At 49.8% G+C, this 21,642-nt stretch overlaps 1 protein-coding gene across 1 annotated transcript in view; it reads right to left on the reverse strand.

Moving 5' to 3' along the window:
* met (MET proto-oncogene, receptor tyrosine kinase) overlaps window positions 1–21,642 on the reverse strand; it is a 210,761-nt gene that overhangs the window by 59,399 nt on the left and 129,720 nt on the right. Inside the window, exons 7-10 of the mRNA XM_072485264.1 lie at window positions 20,589–20,700; window positions 15,679–15,815; window positions 11,069–11,233; window positions 10,887–10,986 (exon numbers count right to left, since the gene is read on the reverse strand). Of these exons, the coding sequence (XP_072341365.1) occupies window positions 10,887–10,986; window positions 11,069–11,233; window positions 15,679–15,815; window positions 20,589–20,700 (514 nt within the window). The remainder of the gene's footprint in view (window positions 1–10,886; window positions 10,987–11,068; window positions 11,234–15,678; window positions 15,816–20,588; window positions 20,701–21,642) is intronic.

The raw sequence follows: 21,642 nt of genomic DNA on the forward strand, positions 1-21,642 counted from the left end.
GAAAAAAACAACCAGGTATTAACCTTTTATAAATCAATACTTTTCATGAACCAATACTTTAGAATGTATGCATATAACTTGATGAATGAACAACGCTCAGGAAACAGGATAACATGCATACTTATACAGTCTTAAACACAAAAACAGCTCCAGCTGTATTACATAGATTTGGTGACAATTCTAATTTTAGACAGAGTGGGTAGTCAGAGGCTTTTCCCCAGGGTAGTGGGGTCAATTACTAGGGGGCATAGGTTTAAGGTGCGAGGGGCAAGGTTTAGAGGAGATGTACGAGGCATGTTTTTTTTTTTACACAGAGTGTAGTGGGTGCCTGGAACTCGCTGCCGGAGGAGGTGGTGGAAGCAGGGACGATAGTGACATTTAAGGGGCATCTTGACAAATACATGAATAGGATGGGAATAGAGGGATACGGACCCAGGAAGTGTAGAAGATTTTAGTTTAGATGGGCAGCATGGTCGGCACAGGCTTGGAGGGCCGAAGGGCCTGTTCCTGTGCTGTACCTTTCTTTGTTCTTTGTTCTAATCCTCATCGGGAAATATAAATAATTCCGCTGTCGTCAACGTTTGTGCAAAAGTAATTTCATGGATACACATTTATGATTTTTCAAACAGGACATGTTCCTTAGTTTTTAAAAAGAAAATAGAGTGTTAAATTACAGTTTTAAAGTGGGAATGTAATTAAATTCCCTCTTTCCTGCAACTGGAATACACATTTGACGGTGGTTTGTTCCTTTAGACGTTGCCTTGGTAGAGAGACACTTTGAAGAACCTACCATGAGTGGCTGATGCATACATCAGAAAGAAAATGATGCACAGACCATTGAAGGCCTCAGCAAATTTAAGGTTTGCAGGCTACTCTTTTATCTAAAATGTTTTCAGAATCCCAGAATTCAAAAATCACGTCATTCGCTTCATGCACTGACTGTTGTGACAAACAGTCTTGGGTCGGTGCAGACTCGATGGGCCGAATGGCCTCCTTCTGCACTGCAGGGATTCTATGATTCTATGAACACGAATATTATTGTGATGAAGTTAATTCAATGCCAGGAGAACTTTATTTAAGCGACGTAGAGATATTGCAATGAAGAATAATTTAAACAGAAAACATTTGATTTTTTTCCCCCATCTCCTCTTCCCCACTTTAGGTTTGCTGTGCTGTTCCTTACTGATGAGACCTCTTTTTTTGCAAGTGTATTATTTATCCGCCTACACATTTAAAAATCTGCCATGCAAAGCCTCATGTTTATCTCACAGCCATTGTGACTCTCAACGCAGTGAAATCTCTGCAGTGTGAAAGTTAGAAACTTAATTGAATTGAGGTATTATCTGACTGACGAAACCTGAACAAATGTAAAGTGTTGCGTTGGGAACAAAGAAGAACAATAAGCCACACGAAACTACGCAACCAAATAGTTAAATTTTCAATTTGAAAATGACCAACTTTGCAAGGTAAAGTAGCAGGAAATGGCCAATGCTGCTGTTCCAAAATATTCCGAAGTTGATTTCGGCTGCTTGTGGAAAATTATTTCTCAAGTGGAAGATTTACTAGAAAAAGTAATATTGATGGCAGAAGGCAGAAATAGGAAAAAAGCATACTGAACAAAAATGCCTATTTGGACTGAAGAGATCTGTATTTTCTGAGGGAGACCTAACTTTGTATTTGGAGCCCAGTGCTAGGTTTGGAGTATATAACTGCAGCTTGAATAACATATGTGGACTTTGTTGGTTAGTTGGAATGATTTCCTGTCCGCTTTCCCCAGACAGCGGGAGGTGTAGGCGGAGTCAATGGATGGGAGGCAGGTTTGTGTGATTGTCTGGGTGGTGTTCACGACTCTCTGTAGTTTCTTGCGGTCTTGGGCCGAGCAGTTGCCATAGCAGGCTGTGATGCAGCCCGATAGGATGCGTTCTATGGTGCATCTGTAAAAATTGGTAAGAGTCAATGTGGACATGCCAAATTTCCCTAGTTTCCTGAGGAAGTAAAGGCGCTGTTGTGCTTTCTTGGCCGGCTGACCTGGCTGGCTGACCACAATTATGCGGCGGACAGTCCATTAACAGCCTGGAGATGTTGGAGGGGGTGGGTGATGAGGTGCCAATCGCAGCAACAACTTATGCAGAGGTTAATCCTGTCAGGCCTCTATTCACTCCCATTGTGAACATTGCAATTCAGAGATGGAATTTGGTCTCTAATGGACCCCTGCTACCCGAGGGTGAACCAGCAAACAGGCCATGTCTGAATCCAAAGCAAGGATTGTGCTTCAACCAGTCAGCAGAGGAGACTTGCCAGAGGAAAGACATTGGCTGGCGCTTTGGTTTCCCTTGCCGATTTACCCCCTGGCTGCTTGGGAAAGATGGGATCCACACTTCCCAAGAAGTGGCAAGAAGAGACCCTTGTGCCTGACCAAGGAAGCTAGACGGGGTTCCAGAGCAGGTCAGCAGCAGTGGGGTCACCCCACCTTTCTGCCTCACTGATCCTGGGTGAAGTGTTGTAAACGGGTCAATGATCTCCTCCACTCTGTGGGGAACGTCCTCCACACTGCTATCCCCTTTGGGGCTTGCATATGGCAATGTGAAATGGATAATCACACGCAGAGGGATTGACTAACCAGGGTCCGGCAAGGGGCTGTGCTAGCACCAGCTATCCGGTGATGCATGGCCACATACTCCCTCCCTGTCCCCCCCGATAGTGAATGTATGGCTGAGGCCTTTGAGAATCCCCCATCAAGGGCCTGGATAATGCCAGAAATATAGGTGTTGTGTTGGTCTTTCTGTGACCTCACTATGCTCCCTTCTGCCTGAAGGGGAAATGGGCTCATTACGGTAAAGAGAGGTCCCGGATCCAGTGGTGGAGTGACCGACAATAGATCACAGATGCTGACAGAGGAGGAGGCCCGAAAAAGCTCGAACGCTCGAGCAGCTGTGTGATCGCCGATGGCGGAACTGGGCTGGTAACCCGGGAGAGCGAGGAGGCTGTGAAATCAAGTGTCCATCACTGGGCATATGGAGACTGTGTCTTTTTCATGCACGTCTCCACACTCCAGCACACTGCGGGCCAAGGCCGGAATTCCAGCTCTGAGGAGAAGCAGGAATATTCACAGGGTGCAAAGTCATCTCGTTCCCCGGATCTTCCACCAGAGGAGATACTCGAACATTGGTAGGTATGTGTTCATGATTAGACTTGGGGTGACACATCACGATGTAGTTGATTAGCTGACGGAGGCCCAGACAGCCGAGGTCACTGACAGTCAGAGGACTGTGGGAGGCCTGGTCCGTTCTGAGCTTCAGGCTGATAACGGGCCCAGCCACATGGCACCTGCTGCAGTGGGAGGTAGGGGAGCATCTGGCAGAGCCTCCAGGGGCTAAACACAGACAAGAGAGGAGTCCACTCAAACCATGAGAAAATATCTCAGATGTGTGCATGTATGGCTTCCTCCATTGAGAGGTTGGCAACCTTCATGGTGTACCAGATCCAGCAGGCCACTCAATTGATGGCCGAGTTGTGTGTGGACCTGCATACCATCACCTTATCCAAGGGCTTAATGCAACAGTGGCCAGGCGAGGGGAGGTTAAATCACTGGACTTTCCTGCTGTTGTTCCTCCATCGCAGGTGAGTAGGTGAGCTCTGCAAGACAGGACTAGCCTTCTCCATCTGGGGACTCCATCTGGGATGCTCAGAGTGCGAACAGTGACTAAACAGCCCCTCTGCCAGTGAACCCAGTGCCTCCAGTCTCTATGGTGACAGAGCAGGATCTAGAACTCCTGTGGGGCCCCTTCAACACACCAGGACCCTCCAGGTCTCAGGCAGTGGAAAGGATAGTCAATGTCATCAGCGGCAATGGGGCAGCCAGTCCAGCAGCCTGTCTCCACACCAGCTGCAAGTGCAGAGGTCAAACCTTGTTGGAGCACATGTAAGAGAGTTAAGAAAAGAACCTCGATGCACCATGGCTCACACGTGTCATTCCGTGGTGGGCAACTCACTTCCTGACTCCCCACACCTTGTCCACCACCTACAAGGCACATGTCAGGAGTGTGATGGAATGCCAGGATGAGTGCAGTTCCAACAACACAGAAGTAGCTTGAAACTATCCAGGGAAAAGTAGCCGACTTGATTGGCATCCCCACCACAAACAAACTTTCTCTCCCTCCATCACCAACACAAAGTAGTGTGTATTGTCTACAAGGTACACTGCAGGAACTCACCAACATTCTGAAGACAGCACCCTCCAGACCCACAACCACTACCATCTAGAAGGACAAGTGCAGCAGATACATGGAAACACCATGGTTCCCCTCCAAGTCACTGACCACCCTGATTTGAAATATAGCACTGTTCCTTCATTGTCGACAGATCAAGATGCCGGAACTCCCTTCCTAACAGCACTGAGGGTGCACCTACACCTCAAAGACTGCAGCGGTCCAAGAAGGCAGCTCACCACCACCTTCTCAAGGACAATTAGGGATGGGTAATAAATGCTGGCCTCGTCAGCAACGCTTAAATCCAATGAATGAATAAAAAGCTCCAACATACAAGGTACATGTGAATTAACGGGCAAACTGTGAACACACCACACTGTGCAATAAATGGCAGATGCGACTAAGACAGATTCCACGGGTTTCCCAACAACCAGACATCAGCAAGCACTGAGAGTCAATCTCACTGAAACACTCTCCATCTCTCTCTCTCGGTTTTTCAGTCTTCACCTTCAACAGTCTTGCTTTGGAATTCTCGCCAAAACTCACTCCAATTCGGAAGGCTTTAATGATGGCCCACCTTGCAGTGTTTCAAACCCATCTCCAGAGGCTCCATTACCCTGGATTCCCAAGCCTGCACATCAGCACCAACTCACAAGCACAACCTCTGCCTTCTTAGATCTTCAAGACTTTTCCCCTACGCTCTCCTTACTTAAAGTCTGCTAATCATAGCCCTTTTTCGAATTGGAGCCTCTTTTCCTACTCCTGTCTTCTTAACTGGAATCTCTCACTTTCCCCTCTCTGTCTCCTGCTTGGAACTCTTCTCCGATTATGGAGCCTGGCTTCTCGATCACATGACCTTGTTTATTGAACCGTTTAGGGCTGCACGGTAGCACAAGTGGATAGCACTGTGGCTTCACAGCTCCAGGGTCCCAGGTTCGATTCCGGCTTGGGTCACTGTCTGTGCGGAGTCTGCACATCCTCCCCGTGTGTGCGTGGGTTTCCTCCGGGTGCTCCGGTTTCCTCCCACAGTCCAAAGATGTGCAGGTTAGGTGGATTGGCCGTGATAAATTGCCCTCAGTGACCAAAAAGGTTAGGAGGGGTTGCTGGGATGGGGTGGAAGTGAGGGCTTACGTGGGTGGTTGCAGACTCGATGGGCCGAATGGCCTCCTTCTGCACTGTATGTTCTATGTTCTTTTTGCGCAGACGCACCGAGCCCATCGTCAGCTCGAAGATCAACAAAAAGCCGGATTGTTCACAAGCTGCCCATCCCGATCTGTGCTGGCACACAATCTCCGGAACATGCTGGGAGATTTAGTTCCCAGTTTCGCTCAAGAATTTAGCATGGTTGGATCTTTTAATAGTGGGAGCGTTTGCTGCTTTGTCACCGATACCCTTGCACGTTCAGTGGGCTCCCAGTGTAAGCTGGGTTTGGTCAGCTCTTTGGCTGTGCCAGTGCGTGAAGCTGGGTGCTCGGTGTTGGTGTGTGATCTGAAGGAAGTGATGTCTTGCCAAGCAGGGGTGAGTTTTTAAAATCAGACAGATATTGAAAGGACAGCGTGGTTGTAGGGAGGTTGAAATTGTCCTGAGCCTCGCTCGTGTGTCTCTCAATGCCTATTGCCTGGGCTGCCCCTCATCCTGTCCTGCCAGCACTGTCCCCTCTTCCACATCCTCCTCATCAGATGAGGAGTAACATTCAGCTGTATCCTCCTAACAGCTGCAAGGCCTCCGCTAGATTGTGCCGAGCACAGCAGACCAGAGTGGAACAGGAAAATCTCCCTTGAGATTCTGGTAGCGACTCACCAGATTTGTCCAACCAACAGAATCTCAACTCAATGACCTACTCGATGCTTGCTTGGGCCAGGTGTGGCAGGCCACCTGTCCTTCCTGGGCTACGGGGCGATGGTACCGCACTGGCAGCCATGTTTTGATTTAGTGACCCCTGTCCCAACTCTGAAAACATGTGCGGGGTGGCAGCTGGGAATGTTGAAATGGCGTAACTGCTCGTAGAGATCCTGTCGAACATTCTTTCAGCGGTTGGAGAACAGTTGAATGTTGGTGGAATGGAAGCCCCTCTCTTTTGATGAAGGTCCGTGGGAAATGTGATGACCATGTGCCTGCAATCGATGGCACCTGCACCCGGGTGTAATCCAGTGACGGTCCTGAGGCCGATGGAATTCTCCACCTGGTGGCTCGGGTTGGTTTGCTAGCACAAATATTTGCTGAACCTCTTGATTAAGGCGTTGGTCACCTCCTTGATGCAGCAGTGGGCTACTGCGTGGGATGTCCCACACATGTCTCCAGCGAATCCCTGTAAATATCTAAATGTGTTGAAGTCAAGAGCCACGGTCTCTTGGCATTGGGTGCCCACCAAACCCAACTGGTTGCAGCTCATGCTTCAGCATGGCACCTAGGTTGATGATGGCCTCCCTTGAGAATCATCGGCTTCATCGACCACGTCACTTGAACATCTGCAGGTCAGCTGGGCGAGTGCGGTGCTCTCTCACCAGCGTTTGGACTCTTCATGGTGCTGCCTCCTGGGGGTAGGGCCCTCTGCCATCTCCTGTACCCTGCCCAGCCAGTGGCTGGCTCAACCCGAATGCTCCCCAATCTATCACTTTCCCCACCTGTACTGTAGCAGTTATCAACTTCGCTGCCAACAGTCCTAATCCTTTTGTCTAACGCGCATGCTAATGTGGTCCACGTACCTGATCACTCAACACCTGTGCTTCCCATCTTGTCCACATGCCAGACAGCTTTCTATGGCACTGGGAAATGAGGGGGTGGGAATCGGGTGACTAATCAAAAAGCACTCACTACTCAACTCCGAGGTTTAAATCAAACAACCAGGTAAGCAATCAAACAAACTAAGGGGCAAATTAAAGGGGCAACCCCTTAAAGGGACACTGCCTTAAAACAAATCACAATTGAAACTTAAAACATAAAAATCAAAACGCGATTAACGGGGGTCGATAAGACACCCTAGTCCCCCACGGTGCCCATTTCGACGGAGCCGCTGGACACCGTGTGCTCCCTCTCCAGAGACATTCGGCCGCGGTAGAGGGGCAGTCAGGTTGGACGACCCCCCTCGCTCACCCACTGCCGGACCTGCAGATGGCAAGGTAAACTGGCTTTCAAATCCTTTCCTAATACTCCCCCACATCCAGAGGTTGAGCACCTCGGCCGTGATTGTGAACCGCTGACTCATACTCAGCTGAGCAAATGTTTTTGAAGAGTCATAGAATTTTACAGCACGGTAAGTGGCCCATCGGCCCATTGCATCCGTACTGACCATCAAGCACCTAACTATTCAATCCCATTTCCCAGCACTCAGCCTAAAGCCTTGGACGCTGTGGCATTTCAGGTGCTTATCTAAATACTTCTTAGCACGGTAGCACAAGTGATTAGCACTGTGGCTTCACAGCACCAGAGTCCCAGGTTCGATTCCAGCTTGGGTCACTGTCTGTGCGGAGTCTGCACATCCTCCCCGTGTGTGCGTGGGTTTCCTCCGGGTGCTCCGGTTTCCTCCCACAGTCCAAAGACGTGCAGGTGAGGTGGATTGGTCATGCCAAATTGCCCTTAGTGTCCAAAAAGGTTCGGAAAGATTATTGGGTTACGGGGATAGGGTGGAAGTGAGGGCTTAAGTGGGTCGGTGCAGACTTGGTGGGCCGAATGGCCTCCTTCTGCACTGTAAATGCTGTTGTGAGGGTCTCTGCCTCCACCTCCCTTTCAGGCAGCGAGTTCCGGACTCCCACCCCACTCTGGGTGAAAAGGTTTCCCTCACATCCCGTCTAAACCTCATTCCCCTCACCTTAAATCTACGTTCCCTGGTTGATCTCTCCAACTAAGGGGAAATGTACCTTCCTGTCCACCCCATCCATGAACCTCATAATTTTATATCATTTCCAGCCGGTTAACTTTGAACTTGTTGATCGATGATATTCCAGACAGATCCTTGCTGAAAGTGTTCAGCAACCTGCTTGATGCTGTCCGTAACACACGCCTGTCTTAAAAAATGAAACCCCTGATGCCTAAGTAAATGCAGCCTGTACAGTGAAACTGTGAAGGGCTCGTTAAATCTGTCACTTGAGTCTTTAGCTCAATTCAGATCCATAATGGTGAAACCAGTGTGACAGAACGTGGAGGCTATTCAAACGGGTGGAGTTGCACCTCCAGCAGCTTCTGGCAGTGTGCATGTGGCACCCCCTGCTGGGGAGGGCAATCGCCTGGACGCCCCCAGCAGGCAGCAGAGGCTGCAGAGCCGCTGTTGATTTAATGTTATATTTGCAAACTTGCATCGTGCCGGCACATTCAATGGGTGGTATTTCCCGCTCTGCACGCCGCGCACCCCCCCCCCCCCACCAAACTTCCATCGTGCCGGCACATTCAATGGGCGGTATTTCCCGCTCTGCACGCCGCGCACCCCCCCCCCCCCCCCCCCCCCCCCCATCCACCCCTGTAGCATGTTTCGCGGTAGCTCACCACTGGGAATCCTCTGGTCCGGCCCCTGTCACAGAAACCCTACAGTGCAGAAGGAGGCCATTCGGCCCATTGAGTCTGCACCGACCCTCCAAAAGAGCACTTCACCCAACCTCACTCCCCTGCCCTATCCCATTAACCCTTTAATCTAACCTACACATCTTTGTCGGACTCTTAAGGGGCAATTTAGCTTGGCCAATCCACCTAGTCTGCACATCTTTGGACTGTGGGAGGAAACCGGATCACCCGGAGGAAACCCACGCTGACACGGGGAGAACGTGCAGACTCTCCGCACAGACAACCGGGAATTGAACCCGGGTCCCTGGCGCCATGAGGCCGTAGTGCTAACCACTATGCCGCTCAATGTGCCACCGCTCTGTCAATGGGACTTCCCGTTGTTCACCTCTCCTGCTGGGGTTGGTGGGGGGGGGGGGGGGGGCACTGTCGACGGGTCTGGAAAAACCCACCAGTGGGAACGGCTGGAAAATCCTGCCCAACGCATTTGACTCTCACTCAGCAAAGAACATGCGTTCGACTGGCCAGGAGTGCCAAGCATTGACGTTACTTCAGGGACCAGACAATAACTTACCAGGTCAGACACTTTTGGCTTATTTCAGTTCAGGCTGAGTCTGTGTCAGTAATGGGCTACGGTTGTGAGAGCTGGCATTTACGACCCACACCTGATTCCGACCAACCTTTGTGCGAAAGGTGCGCGATCTGAAATGTCGGCCTGGATTTCCGTTCCCGAGGTGACTGCGTAGAGTTGGCCAATCCCCCCGGCTCGCGACCAGTGACTGAGGAGACTCGGGTTCTACAATCCAACTTGGAGCCTCGCATTAAGGTGGGAACTGGCCTGCCATTGCCTTGAAGGTCACCATCACCGTAAATGTTTGTCCGTCCAGGTCCGCCGAAGCAGGAGCACCAGACAGCGCCAACATATTTCAGTATGTTGTTTATTGGAGCATCTGTGAGGAGGAGGGGTGTGGGTGGGGGGTGTCACCGAGACCATCTACCCCAAAATGCAGAGGGTACCACCACTCAAGATGAAAGGACTGGTGGCTTTGCCAGGTTATCAGGACACTATCGCCTACACACACATAGCTCTGTGGGTTCCCCCAGGACAAAGGGGCGAGGTACCACAAGGTGCGCAAGTCCATTCACATGCAGTTGGGTGGGCGATCATGTCAAGAACATGGATGTTTATTTTCCTGGCAGCAACCATGACACATTCAGCCTGCATCAGTGATCCCAGCCCACTGTCGTTGGCCTTCGTAGAGAAGCCTGAGACTGAATGTTCGGGGATAAGGTCCAAAGGTCTTTCATGGGGATGATAAACCCCCAACTCCATCCCCGCTCTCCCATCCCAGCACATGAAAGATTCATGAAAACCGCCGTGATCATCACCGTTAAGAGGTGACTTAATTGAGGCATACAAGATGATCAGAGGATTGGATAGGGTGGACAGTGAGAGCCTTTTTCCTCGGATGGTGATGTCTAGCACGAGAGGACATAGCTTTAAATTGAGGGGAGATAGATATAGGACAGATGTCAGAGGTAGGTTCTTTACTCAGAGAGTAGTAAGGGCGTGGAATGTCCTGCCTGCAACAGTAGTGGACTCGCCAACACTATGGACATTCAAATGGTCATTGGATAGACATATGGACGATAAGGGAATAGTGTAGATGGGCTTTAGTGGTTTCACAGGTCGGCGCAACATCAAGGGCCGAAGGGCCTGTCCTGTGCTGTAATGTTCTATGTTCTATGTTGTGCGTTTGAGGGGGGGGGGTGGGCCTGATTCCGTCCTGCCCCCCAGCCCGCACCCCTCCCGGAATTAAGGTCCCCCCTCCCCCCACTCAGGGCAATGTTTTCCTCAAGCGAGTGCGTCGAGCCGGGGGATTTCCCAACTCTGCGCTGCCACCTTGGGGGCGATACTCCGGGCCACCCTTCCAGGGCACACGCCTTTCGCCCAAAGGTTAGTCGGAATCAGGTGCCCCCCCCCCCCCAAGAAGGCAGCAGATAAATGGTACCTTCCAGACTGAGGCTGTCGAGGTGGACAGTGATAATGGTACGAGGGGAGGCGGAGCCAAGGCAGGAAAAAGAAGTTTAGGTACACATCTAATTAAATGGCAGAGGAGGTGTGAGGGGCCGAATGGCCACAGTGTACAAGGTCAAGTCACGGCAAAGGGTATTTGGAAGACTTACCACATGCAAGGCCTTGGGTATTTGGTGCACTGTGATCACCATCTGAGGGGACTGCACGAAATTCAAGTTAGTTCCTTTCACTGTAACCGTGCTGCCCCCACTGCAAATGAAGCAAAGAAACAGTGAGCTCCCGGTGCCCAGCTCTTGAAAAGAGACACAGATTACAATGGAATCTGTCTCACCTGCTAAACGACCAGACTGGATAAATATTGCGGATGGATGGGTTTTCCACATACGTGAAAGAATTTTTGACCTCGCGTACTGCGGAGTCTATTTTTAAAACCACAGAGTGTGACATCAGAGAGGTGTGGGCAGGAGTGGTACACTCGATCCTCGTTTCGGAGATGCTGGAAAGAAAACATAATGATTTTTTAAAAAGAGAGAGCAGGACGGGAAAGCTTGGCTTAAGGGGCGATGTTCTGTTCACTGAACCACAAACTTCACAGACCACTGGGCTGTGTAAAGTTATCGGGCCTTTGTTGTGGAAATGGTTTGGGTGACGCATTGACCACACCGATTCCGAGCTGGGGAGGTGAGTAACAATAAGAGAGAGAGAGAGAGAGAAAGAGGCAGAGAGAGAGAGAGAGAGAGGAAAGAGGCAGAGAGCGAGAGAGAGAAAAAGAGGCAGAGAGGGTGATGTACCATCAATAATGACAGAAGATGAGTTGAGAGTGAAACTGTGGCTTTAATTACCTTAAAAATACCTGCTGGCAGCCGGCCCCAGACTGAAGGCAGGGCTGGAGGTTGGCCACCTTTATACCTGAGCCCGAGGGGAGGAGCCACAGGCAGAGCCAGCAGGGGCAGGCCCAGGCATGTTACCTACAGCGGGTATAGTACAATACAGTGGTTTACCACAGAGAGAGAGAGAAAGAGAGGCAGAGAGAGAGAGAGACAGACAGAAAGAGGCAGAGAGAGAGAGAGAGAAAAAGAGGCAGAGGGAGAGAAAGAAGCAGAGAGAGAGAGAGAAAAAGAGGCAGAGAGAGAGAGAGAGAGAGAAAAAGAGGCAGAGAGAGAGAGAGAGAAAAAGAGGCAGAGAGAGAGAAAAAGATGCAGAGCGAGAGAAAAAGAGGCAGAGAGAGAGAGAAAAAGAGGCAGAGAGAGAGAAAAAAAGGCAGAGAGAGAGAGAGAAAAAGAGGCAGAGCTAGAGAAAAAGAGGCAGAGAACGAGAGAGAGAACAAGAGGCAGAGAGAGAGAGAGAGAAAAAGAGGCAGAGAGAGAGAGAGAGAGAAAAAGAGGCAGCGAGAGGGAGAAAGAGGTAGGGAGAGAGAGAGAGAAAAAGAGGCAGAGAGAGAGAAAAAGAGGGAGAGCGAGAGAGAGAAAGAGATCGAGAGAGAGAAAAAGAGGCAGAGAGAGAGAGAGAAAAAGAGGCAGAGAGAGAGAAAAAGAGGCACAGAGAGAGAGAGAGAAAAAAAGAGGCAGAGAGAGGGAGAAAGAGGTAGGGAGAGAGAAAAAGAAGCAGAGAGAGAAAAAGAGGGAGAGCGAGAGAGAGAAAGAGATCGAGAGAGAGAGAGAAAAAGAGGCAGAGAGTGAAAAAGAGGGAGAGTGAGAGAGAGAAAGAGATCGAGAGAGAGAGAGAGAGAGAAAAAGAGGCAGAGAGAGAGAGAGAGAGAAAGAGATCGAGAGACTGCTGCTTTGATAAATAGTTACTGACTCCTGCTGGAAATTGTACACTTGTGAACATCAGGATTGAATGGATATTAAAGTGAGAATGGAATTGGGCTCAGCTGGGGGGGAGGGGGGGGGCGGGGGGGGATAACAATAAGAGAGAGAGAGAGAGAAAGAGGCAGAGAGAGAGATAGAGAGAGGAAAGAGGCAGAGAGAGATGTACCATCAATAACGGCAGAAGAAGAGTTGAGAGTGAAACTGAGAAACATTGTGGGGGGGGGGGGGGGGGGCTCTGCTGCTCATGAACCTGCAGACACTTGCTGCCAAGGCTCATGCTTTTAGTAGAGGGGGTCAATAACTAGGGGGGGGGGGGCATAGACTTCAAGTCAAGGGCAGGACATTTAGGGGTACTGGAGGAAAATCTTTTTCCAGAAGGTGCTGGGAATCTGGAACTCGCTGCCTGAAAGTGTGGCAAGAGGCGGGAACCCTCACAACATTCAAGAAGCGTTTAGTTGAGCACCTGGATATGCTGTAACACACAAGGCTACAGACCGAGTGCTGGAACATGGGATTAGAATGGACTGGTGCTTGGTGGCTAGCACAGACACGATGGACTGAAGGGCCCGTGGCTGTGGTGCAAAACCCTTGAGTGTCGACGAATGGCACTTGACTGAGGTACTGGAAGCAAACGCACCCCAGGAAGACTTGGTTCCCCAGGAAGCACGTAGAAGCAGATACAATATTGCTTCAGGAGCAGAGGCAAATGGCTGCTTGTGAGACTGAACAGTTAAAAAAAAAGCACCATATTGATGAAGGATTAAAAGGCAAGAAAGGAAAATTCTGGGTATAACACACAACAATCTATTTAACTGAAATGGTGGCACATTTCCTTCTCTATTTCCACAGAGGGTATGTAGAATGAGCTGCCGGAGGAATAATAGAATTTACAGTGCAGCAGGAGGCTATTCGCCCCATCGAGTCTGCCCCGTATCTTGTAAGGAGCACCTGACAGAAGCCCACACATCCACCCTATCCCCATACCCCAGTAACCCCACCGAACCTCTCGGACACCCGAGGGCAATTTAGCGTGGCCAATCCACCTAACCGGCACATCTTTGGACTGGGGGAGGAGACCGGAGCACCCGGAGGAAACCCACGCAGACACGGGGAGGACGTGCAGATTCTGCACAGACAGTGACCCAGCGGGGAATCGAACCTGGGACCCTGGAGCTGTGAAGCAACAGTGCTAGCCACTTGTGCTACCGTGTCGCGGGAGTGGTTGAAGCAGGGATATTGACAACATTTAAAAGGCATTTGGTCAGATACATGGAAAGGAAAGGTTCAGACGGATATGGGCCATATGCAGGCAAATGGGGTTAGCTTTGATGGGCTTTTTGGTTGGCATGGACCAGTTTGGACCGAGGAGCCTGTCTCCATGCCGTAGATTCTATGATCCTAACCAATGGAGTTTAATAATAATGGCAATGCTCAGGATAAAATAGTCTTTCTAAATTGGGAAGAGTCAGTGCAAATAAATACTAAGAATGGATACAAACTAATGATCAAACAATCTCCATTGACTGGAATTCAGGAGTAAACCTTTCACCATGAACCTGACATTTGCAAAGCATCAGAATGGGCAGCACGGTAGCACAAGTGGATAGCACTGTGGCTTCACAGCGCCAGGATCCCAGGTTCGATTCCCGCTGGGTCACTGTCTGTGCAGAGTCTGCACATTCCCCCGTGTCTGCGTGGGTTTCCTCCGGGTGCTCCGGTTTCCTCCCACAGTCCAAAGATGTGCAGGTTAGGTGGATTGGCCATGCTAAATTGCCCTTAGTGACCAAAAAGGTTAGGAGGGGTTATTGGGTTATGGGGATAGGGTGGAAGTGAGGACTTAAGTGGGTCGGTGCAGACTCGATGGGCCGAATGGCCTCCTTCTGCACTGTATGTTCTATGTTCATGTTCAGAATGTTGCTGATAGGGTTTTAAACAGAATGGGCATTTCTTATAACGCTTCAAATATAGGAATGGAAGACAATATTGTCACAATTACAACACCATTAGAACTGGGTGGAGTTCAGACATAATCCTGTGACATTGCAAGTGTTCTGATTAACAAATTAAGACACATAACGTAAACCTCATAAAATAATCTCCGATACTTCAATGGAGGAGGAAAACGCAAAGTGCTACTTTTTTTTTGCCGCAAAAGATATTATTACACAATACCCTCCCTCAGGAAGACTCTGTAAGGCCAATCATAAAATAATGAACTGAGCCAACAGCTCTTCAATAGCAATTATTTGGTAAATGGTGACAGTTCTCTGCTGGAACAGTAGGTGGGGCAGTTGAGCTGACAGACGCTGCACCTTCCCATTCTCTGTCAGTGGATTCGAGTGGCCGCAAGCTATGCTGGGTGTTCAGAGAAAGCTGTGTGCAGCCTGCTCTGCCTTCCAACAGCGCCCGGGTCCTCAAGTCTGCATCCCTATTTGGCCATTTACAGCTCAGCAGAATAGCTGCGTTGACACATCATCATCTAACAATCCTGTGAATGCAACAAGTGGCAGCTGTAATAAAAACAGAAAGTGCTGGAAACACGCAGCGCCTCTTGGCCAGAAACTACGGAGAGAGAGAGACGAAGGTAAGGAGTTTCATAGAATTTACTGTGCAGAAGGAGGCCATTCGGCCCGTCGAGACTGCACCGGCTCTTGGAAAGAGCACCCTACCCAAGGTCAACACCTCCACCCTATCCCCATAATCCAACGCTAAGGGCAATTTTGGGCACTAAGGGCAATTTATCATGGCCAAACCACCTAACCTGCACATCTTTGGACTGTGGGAGGAAACCGGAGCACCCAGAGGAAACCCACGCAGACACGGGGAGGATGTGCAGACTCTGCACAGACAGTGACCCAAACTGGAATCGAACCGGGGACCCTGGAGCTGTGAAGCAATTGTGCTGTCCACAATGCTACCGTGCTGCCCATAGGATTCAGGTCGATCAGAGTTTCCAGCATTTTTTGCTTTTGTTTGAGATTTCCAGCATCCTTGCTGGCGGAGCGATTGAAGCATGGAAAGATTTAATCAGCGCAAACTTTTAAACAAATGGGAGGTTGTAAAAAAAATAAGATCTTTAAACACTTCTTCCGAAAACTACAACATGTTCAAAGGAAATAAAAAAGTGTACCTTTTTAGATCGCACACTTTTCCTCCAATTAAAACTTGCCTTCTACTTCCACTGTTCAAGTACTTCCCCGTCAGGGTGAGTAAGGCTCCTCCTGATTTGCGACCATGAGCTGGGGAGATACGGGTTACACCTGGATTCTATCACCCACGCCCCAAACCAAAAAGAAAAGAAGTGAAACTTGGCATCATTTATTGTTGGTAAAACCACTGGATAGCTGTCAGTACTAAATTCTTTGTGATCTTATTGTAGTTTTGTCCTCATCCCCCTTCTTTAACCCCCAATTTTCTCCAGCTCCCCTCCTGAAGGATGCCATTGAGCTATGCAATGGTTCCATAGTTAGCAGCAGCCATCTGGTTCCTCCTCTAAATAAATATTCTTCACATTGGAACTTAGGAGTTGGTGATGGCTGGCTGTTTAATAATACGATCCTAACCGGCGGAGGTCGGAGTACTTTCGACTGTACCGAGGGACGAGGCAGGGGTGCCCCCTGTCCCCCCCCTGTTGTTCGCATTGGCGATCGAGCCATTGGCCATGTCATTGAGGGAGTCTAATAAATGGAGGGGGGTGGTCCGAGGGGGAGAAGATCATCGGGTGTCGCTATATGCGGATGACCTGTTGCTGTACGTGGCGGATCCAATGGAGGGGATGGTGGAGGTCATGCAAACTCTGAGGGAGTTTGGGGAGTTTTCGGGCTATAAGCTCAATGTAGGGAAGAGTGAGCTCTTTGTATTACAGGCGGGGGACCAAGAAAGAGGGATAGGGGACCTACCGCTGAAGAGGGCGGAGGGGAGCTTTCGGTATCTGCGGATCCAGATAGCCAGGAGTTGGGGGGCCCTACATAAACTGAATCTGACGAGGTTGGTGGAGCAAATAGAGGAGGATTTCAAAAGTTGGGACATGTTACCGCTCTCGCTGGCGGGTAGAGTGCAGTCGGTCAAAATGGTGGTCCTTCTGAGGTTTTTGTTTGTGTTTCAGTGCCTTCCCATCGTGATCACTAAGGCCTTTTTTAAGAGCGTAGGTAGGAGTATTATGGGGTTTGTGTGGGCGAATAAGAAACCCGAGGGTAAGGAGAGGGTTCCTGGAACGCAGTAGGGACCAAGGCGGGTTGGCGCTGCCAAACCTGGGGAGCTACTACTGGGCAGCAAATGTGTTGATGATCCGCAAGTGGGTTATGGAGGGAGAGGGGGCGGCATGGAAGAGGATGGAGATGGCGTCCTGTAAAGGAACGAGCCTAGGGGCGTTGGTGACGGCACCACTGCCGCTCTCGCCGACAAATTATACCACGAGGCCGGTGGTGGCGGCAACGTTAAGGATCTGGGGCCAGTGGAGACAGCACAGGGGTGCAATGGGAGCATCGGTGTGGTCCCCGATCAGGGGTAACCATCGGTTTGTCCCGGGGAAGATGGACGGGGGGTTCCAGAGCTGGCATCGGGCGGGGATCAGAAGAATGGGGGACCTGTTCATTGACGGAACGTTTGCGAGCCTAGGGGCACTGGAGGAGAAGTTTGAGTTACCCCCGGGAAATGCCTTTAGATATATGCAGGTGAGGGCTTTTGTGAGGCGACAGGTGAGGGAATTCCTGTTGCTCCCGGCACAAGAAATTCAAGACAGAGTGATCTCGGGTGTATGGGTCGGGGAGGGCAAGGTGTCGGAAATACACCAGGAGATGAAAGAAGAAGGGGAAGCGCTGGTAGAAGAGTTGAAGGGTAAATGGGAGGAGGAGCTGGGGGAGGAGATCGAGGAAGATCTGTGGGCGGATGCCCTAGGTAGGGTTAATTCCTCCTCCTCATGTGCCAGGCTCAGCCTGATACAATTTAAGGTGGTTCACAGAGCTCACCAGACGGGGGCGAGGTTGAACAGGTTCTTTGGGGTAGAGGACAGATGTGGAAGGTGCTCAGGGAGCCCGGCGAACCATGTCCATATGTTTTGGTCATGCCCGGCACTGGAGGGGTTCTGGAGAGGAGTGGCGGGAGCAATATCTCAGGTGATGAAAGTCCGGGTCAAGCCAAGCTGGGGGCTAGCAATATTTGGAGTAGTGGACGAGCCGGGAGTGCAGGAGGCGAAAGAGGCCGGCATTCTGGCCTTTACGTCCCTAGTAGCCCGGGAGGGTGGATGAGCAAGAGATAACATGAAGGGTTGGGGAAACTGGTACGTATGGGAGAGAGCCAGTGTACAAGGCCATGTAAATATATCATTTTCCCATGTATATATCTTGCTCTGCGCGATTTCTCGTTATTTTGTTACGGGGGGGGGGGGGGGGGGGGGGGGATTATTGTTTGTAAGGGAGAAAAATTGTGTTAAAAAACTTTAATAAATAGATTTTTTTTAAAAATACGATCCTGATTTTTGAGTATAAGAATTGGCAAGTCATGTTGCAACTGTATAGAACCTTAGTTAGGCCACACTTGGAGTATAATATTCAATTCTGGTCGCCACACTACCAGAAGGATGTGGAGGCTTTAGAGAGGGTGCAGAAGAGATTTACCAGGATGTTGCCTGGTATGGAGGGCATTAACTATGAGGAGCGGTTGAATAAACTCGGTTTGTTCTCACTGGAACGACGGAGGTTGAGGGGCGACCTGATAGAGGTCTACAAAATTATGAGGGGCATAGACAGAGTGGATAGTCAGAGGCTTTTCCCCAGGGTAGAGGGGTCAATTGGTAGGGGGCATAGGTTTAAGATGCGAGGGGCAAGGTTTAGAGGAGATGTACGAGGCAAGTCTTTTACACAGAGGGTTGTGGGTACCTGGGACTCGCTGCATGAGGAGGTGGTGGAAGCAGGAACGATAGTGACGTTTAAGGGGCATCTTGACAAATACATGAATAGGATGGGAATAGAGGGATACGGACTCCAGAAGTGTAGAAGATTGTAGTTTAGTCGGGCAGCATAGTCGGCACGGGCTTGGAGGGCCGAAGGGCCTGTTCCTGTGCTGTACTTTTCTTTGTTCTTTGATCCTGCCCTCATTAGGAACACGAACCTTGAGTAATGTTCCGTCTCTCACCCGGTGACACTGAAGTCAATCGTACGGCAGCATTTAACGCAGGTGACAGGGGCCTGATCCGCTGGCTAGGAAGGTGGTGGCAGCCCTGCATCACCTCCTCCCCGTCAGATTCAGTGCCTCTCGGACACTTCCGTGGCTAGCTGGATCTTGGAGGTGGACACCCTACCCCACAAGGGCTGCTGGTCAATCAGAAGCTGGCTGCTGTGCGTCGAGATGCAGCTTCACTAGGGAAGGCCAGAATAACTGAGGCCCATCATCGCCGAGGCCCAGAATCAGCGAGGGACCGAGATCACTGGTGAACGACGGCAGGATGGGGTTGGCGCAATGCGGATCACAGGAGTGGGGTCAGCAAGCAGCTGGGAGGGGGCGGGGGGGGGGGGGGGGAGCGGTTTGGCTTTCAATGGACCCCCCTTTTCCCAATGCCAGGCCTCTCGATCAGGCATTTGAATGGGATACACCATCTCAATCAACCCCGACAGTGTTTGCTTTTCAGGTTTCCTGCATGGCAACCACCCCACCTGACACTGGCTAAATATCAGCACTGGAAGGATGAGGCTGTGGAGTGGGAGATGCCTACATCAGGGCAGCTAGGGGCTGGTTTAGCACAGTGGGCTAAACAGCTGGCTTGTAATGCAGAACAATGCCAGCAGCGCGGGTTCAATTCCCGTACCGGCCTCTCCGAACAGGCGCCGGAATATGGCGACTAGGGGTGTTTCACAGTAACTTCATTGAAGTCTACTTGTGATAATAAGCGATTATTATTATTACACTAGGCTAACTATTAGGTAAGAAGTAATTCACAGCTTTAAAGTTACAGGTTATTATAAAAATGCACTCAGATCATTCCTTATGAAAAGCATCAACCAGAAGATCCCTGTGATAAAACGTAAAACATTGAAAAATAAAAGCAAGAGATCGCAAGTCAAAAAGCAAACTGAAGATGAATACAAATCTGTAGAGGCGGTTTTTCAATTGCAATATTCACTTTCTTCCCACAACACACACACAATCTGGGTCGCTAGACATGACGCCAATTTGCAAGAAGCCCGTTTGATCAAATGGGAATCAAATGTTGCCAGTTTCGCGACAGTTAAGATCAAAGAATTTTAGAAGTTTCCCTCTTCATTTGGCTTTCACACATGACCGCTCTGAGCAGTACACGCACATTCTTGAAATAACTGCCTAATGAGTGCACAACACCGTCGACGTTTTCTCGAATCTTAATTGGGTAATCTTGTCAGCTGGTGACAGCTTTGGGCTTGTTGATGCACACACAGGTTTCCAGTACAACAACCTTCAGTCGAAACCAAGGACCGACTTGTGAAAAATGGACTGGGGGATATTCAAAGTGTGGGTGTCCTTACAGATCAATGCAGAGATTTTAGGACGGCACGGTAGCAGAGTGGTTAGCACTGTTGCTTCACCGCGCCAGGGTCCCAGGTTCGATTCCCGGATTGGGTCACTCTCTGTGCGGAGTCTGCACGTTCTCCCCGTGTCTGCGTGGATTTCTTCCGGCTGCTCCGGTTTCCTCCCACAAGTCCCAAAAGTGCTGTTAGGTGAATTGGACATTCTGAATTCTCCCTCAGTGTACCCGAACAGGTGCCGGAATATGGCGCCTGGGGGCTTTTCACAGTAACTCCATTGCAGTGTTAATGTAAGCCCACTTGTGACAATAAAGATTATTATCAATGGATGACACAGTTTACATGTTTCTCATCCTTTGGTGATACAAAAGCATTTTTAAAAGTCTTATGAAAGTGCCTGCAAAGACGGACCTGCGCCAAAACGTTTCAAAAGCGAGTTGGGTAGACTTTTCATCATGATTTCAATTAGGACAATTAAGTCTCATATCGTCACATTCTGGAAGGCTGGAAATTCTGAAGAAAATGAGTGGACCCCGTAACTTACCACAAAACGGAAGCCGTACATTTGCGCGGTCAAACTTCTGTTCAAAGTTAATTTAACATAGACAGGATTATAATCTTGCGTGGCATTTACTGCTTCCAACATGCACAGGAGTCTTCGGAAAGAAAAAGGGGAAATTTGTTATCTGACATTACAAACCAGGAAACATGACTCTAAATAGTACAGTTATTTTATTGTTTACATTCTACCAAGCTGACCAAATATTCTGGATACATTGGCTTGCTTCTACGATTCCCATCCTTTTTCTTGATAAAGCATTTTATTTTTCATTGTCAATTCAAGTCTAAAGCCTCCAATAAGGTTCCAGGCTTTTAAACAGCTATCAATACAAACTAATTGGAAAATCATGATGTGCTACAAATATAAACAAGAGCACAAGGAGACAGAAAATATTGGGCCGTGCAACTTCAGAAGCGAGAATCGCGATCAGGCGGAATGGAAAGAAAATCTATTTTGTGCCCAGCGCTGATTCCGACGCCATGCGATTCTGTCCCTCCCTGGTGGCGATATCGAGGTTTGCGCCCCGCGCCAGTGCATCCATGCAAAACCATCATTTGCGTGGAATGTAATATCATTAACGGGTTGGACACTTCATGCGCCACCCCTCCATGATGCTCCGCCCCTCTGAGGCGGACATCTCGTGGGCGTGAGTTACTGCAAGTATTTACAAGCGGGGCCTGGGACCTGGGGGGGTGCGGGAGGATAACAAAATCTGAAAAAGCCTCGTAAGCTGTCGGGCTTGCTGGCGGGTGGCAGCCCAGGCTGGGGGCGGTGATGAGGGCCAACTTGGTGCCATGTCCGTGAACCTAGGAGAGGTTCTTAGGAGAGGGGTAGCCTGGCTCATAAGTGTTTTAAATGCACTCCTCTGGTGCTACCTACAGGCTCACTGCTGAGTGCTGCCTGTGTCCTTTCTGAGAGCCTCCGGTCATCTGGGAGCCAACCAGGCCACCCCCCTGGACACCTTGATACCCCAGCTGTTTCATCAAGGAGATGAGTGTGGCAAGCTCAATCAGTGGCCCTCCAGATGTTGGAACTC

This window comes from Scyliorhinus torazame, chromosome 19 (assembly GCF_047496885.1).
Source record: "Scyliorhinus torazame isolate Kashiwa2021f chromosome 19, sScyTor2.1, whole genome shotgun sequence".
NCBI classification, from domain to species: Eukaryota; Metazoa; Chordata; class Chondrichthyes; order Carcharhiniformes; family Scyliorhinidae; genus Scyliorhinus; species Scyliorhinus torazame.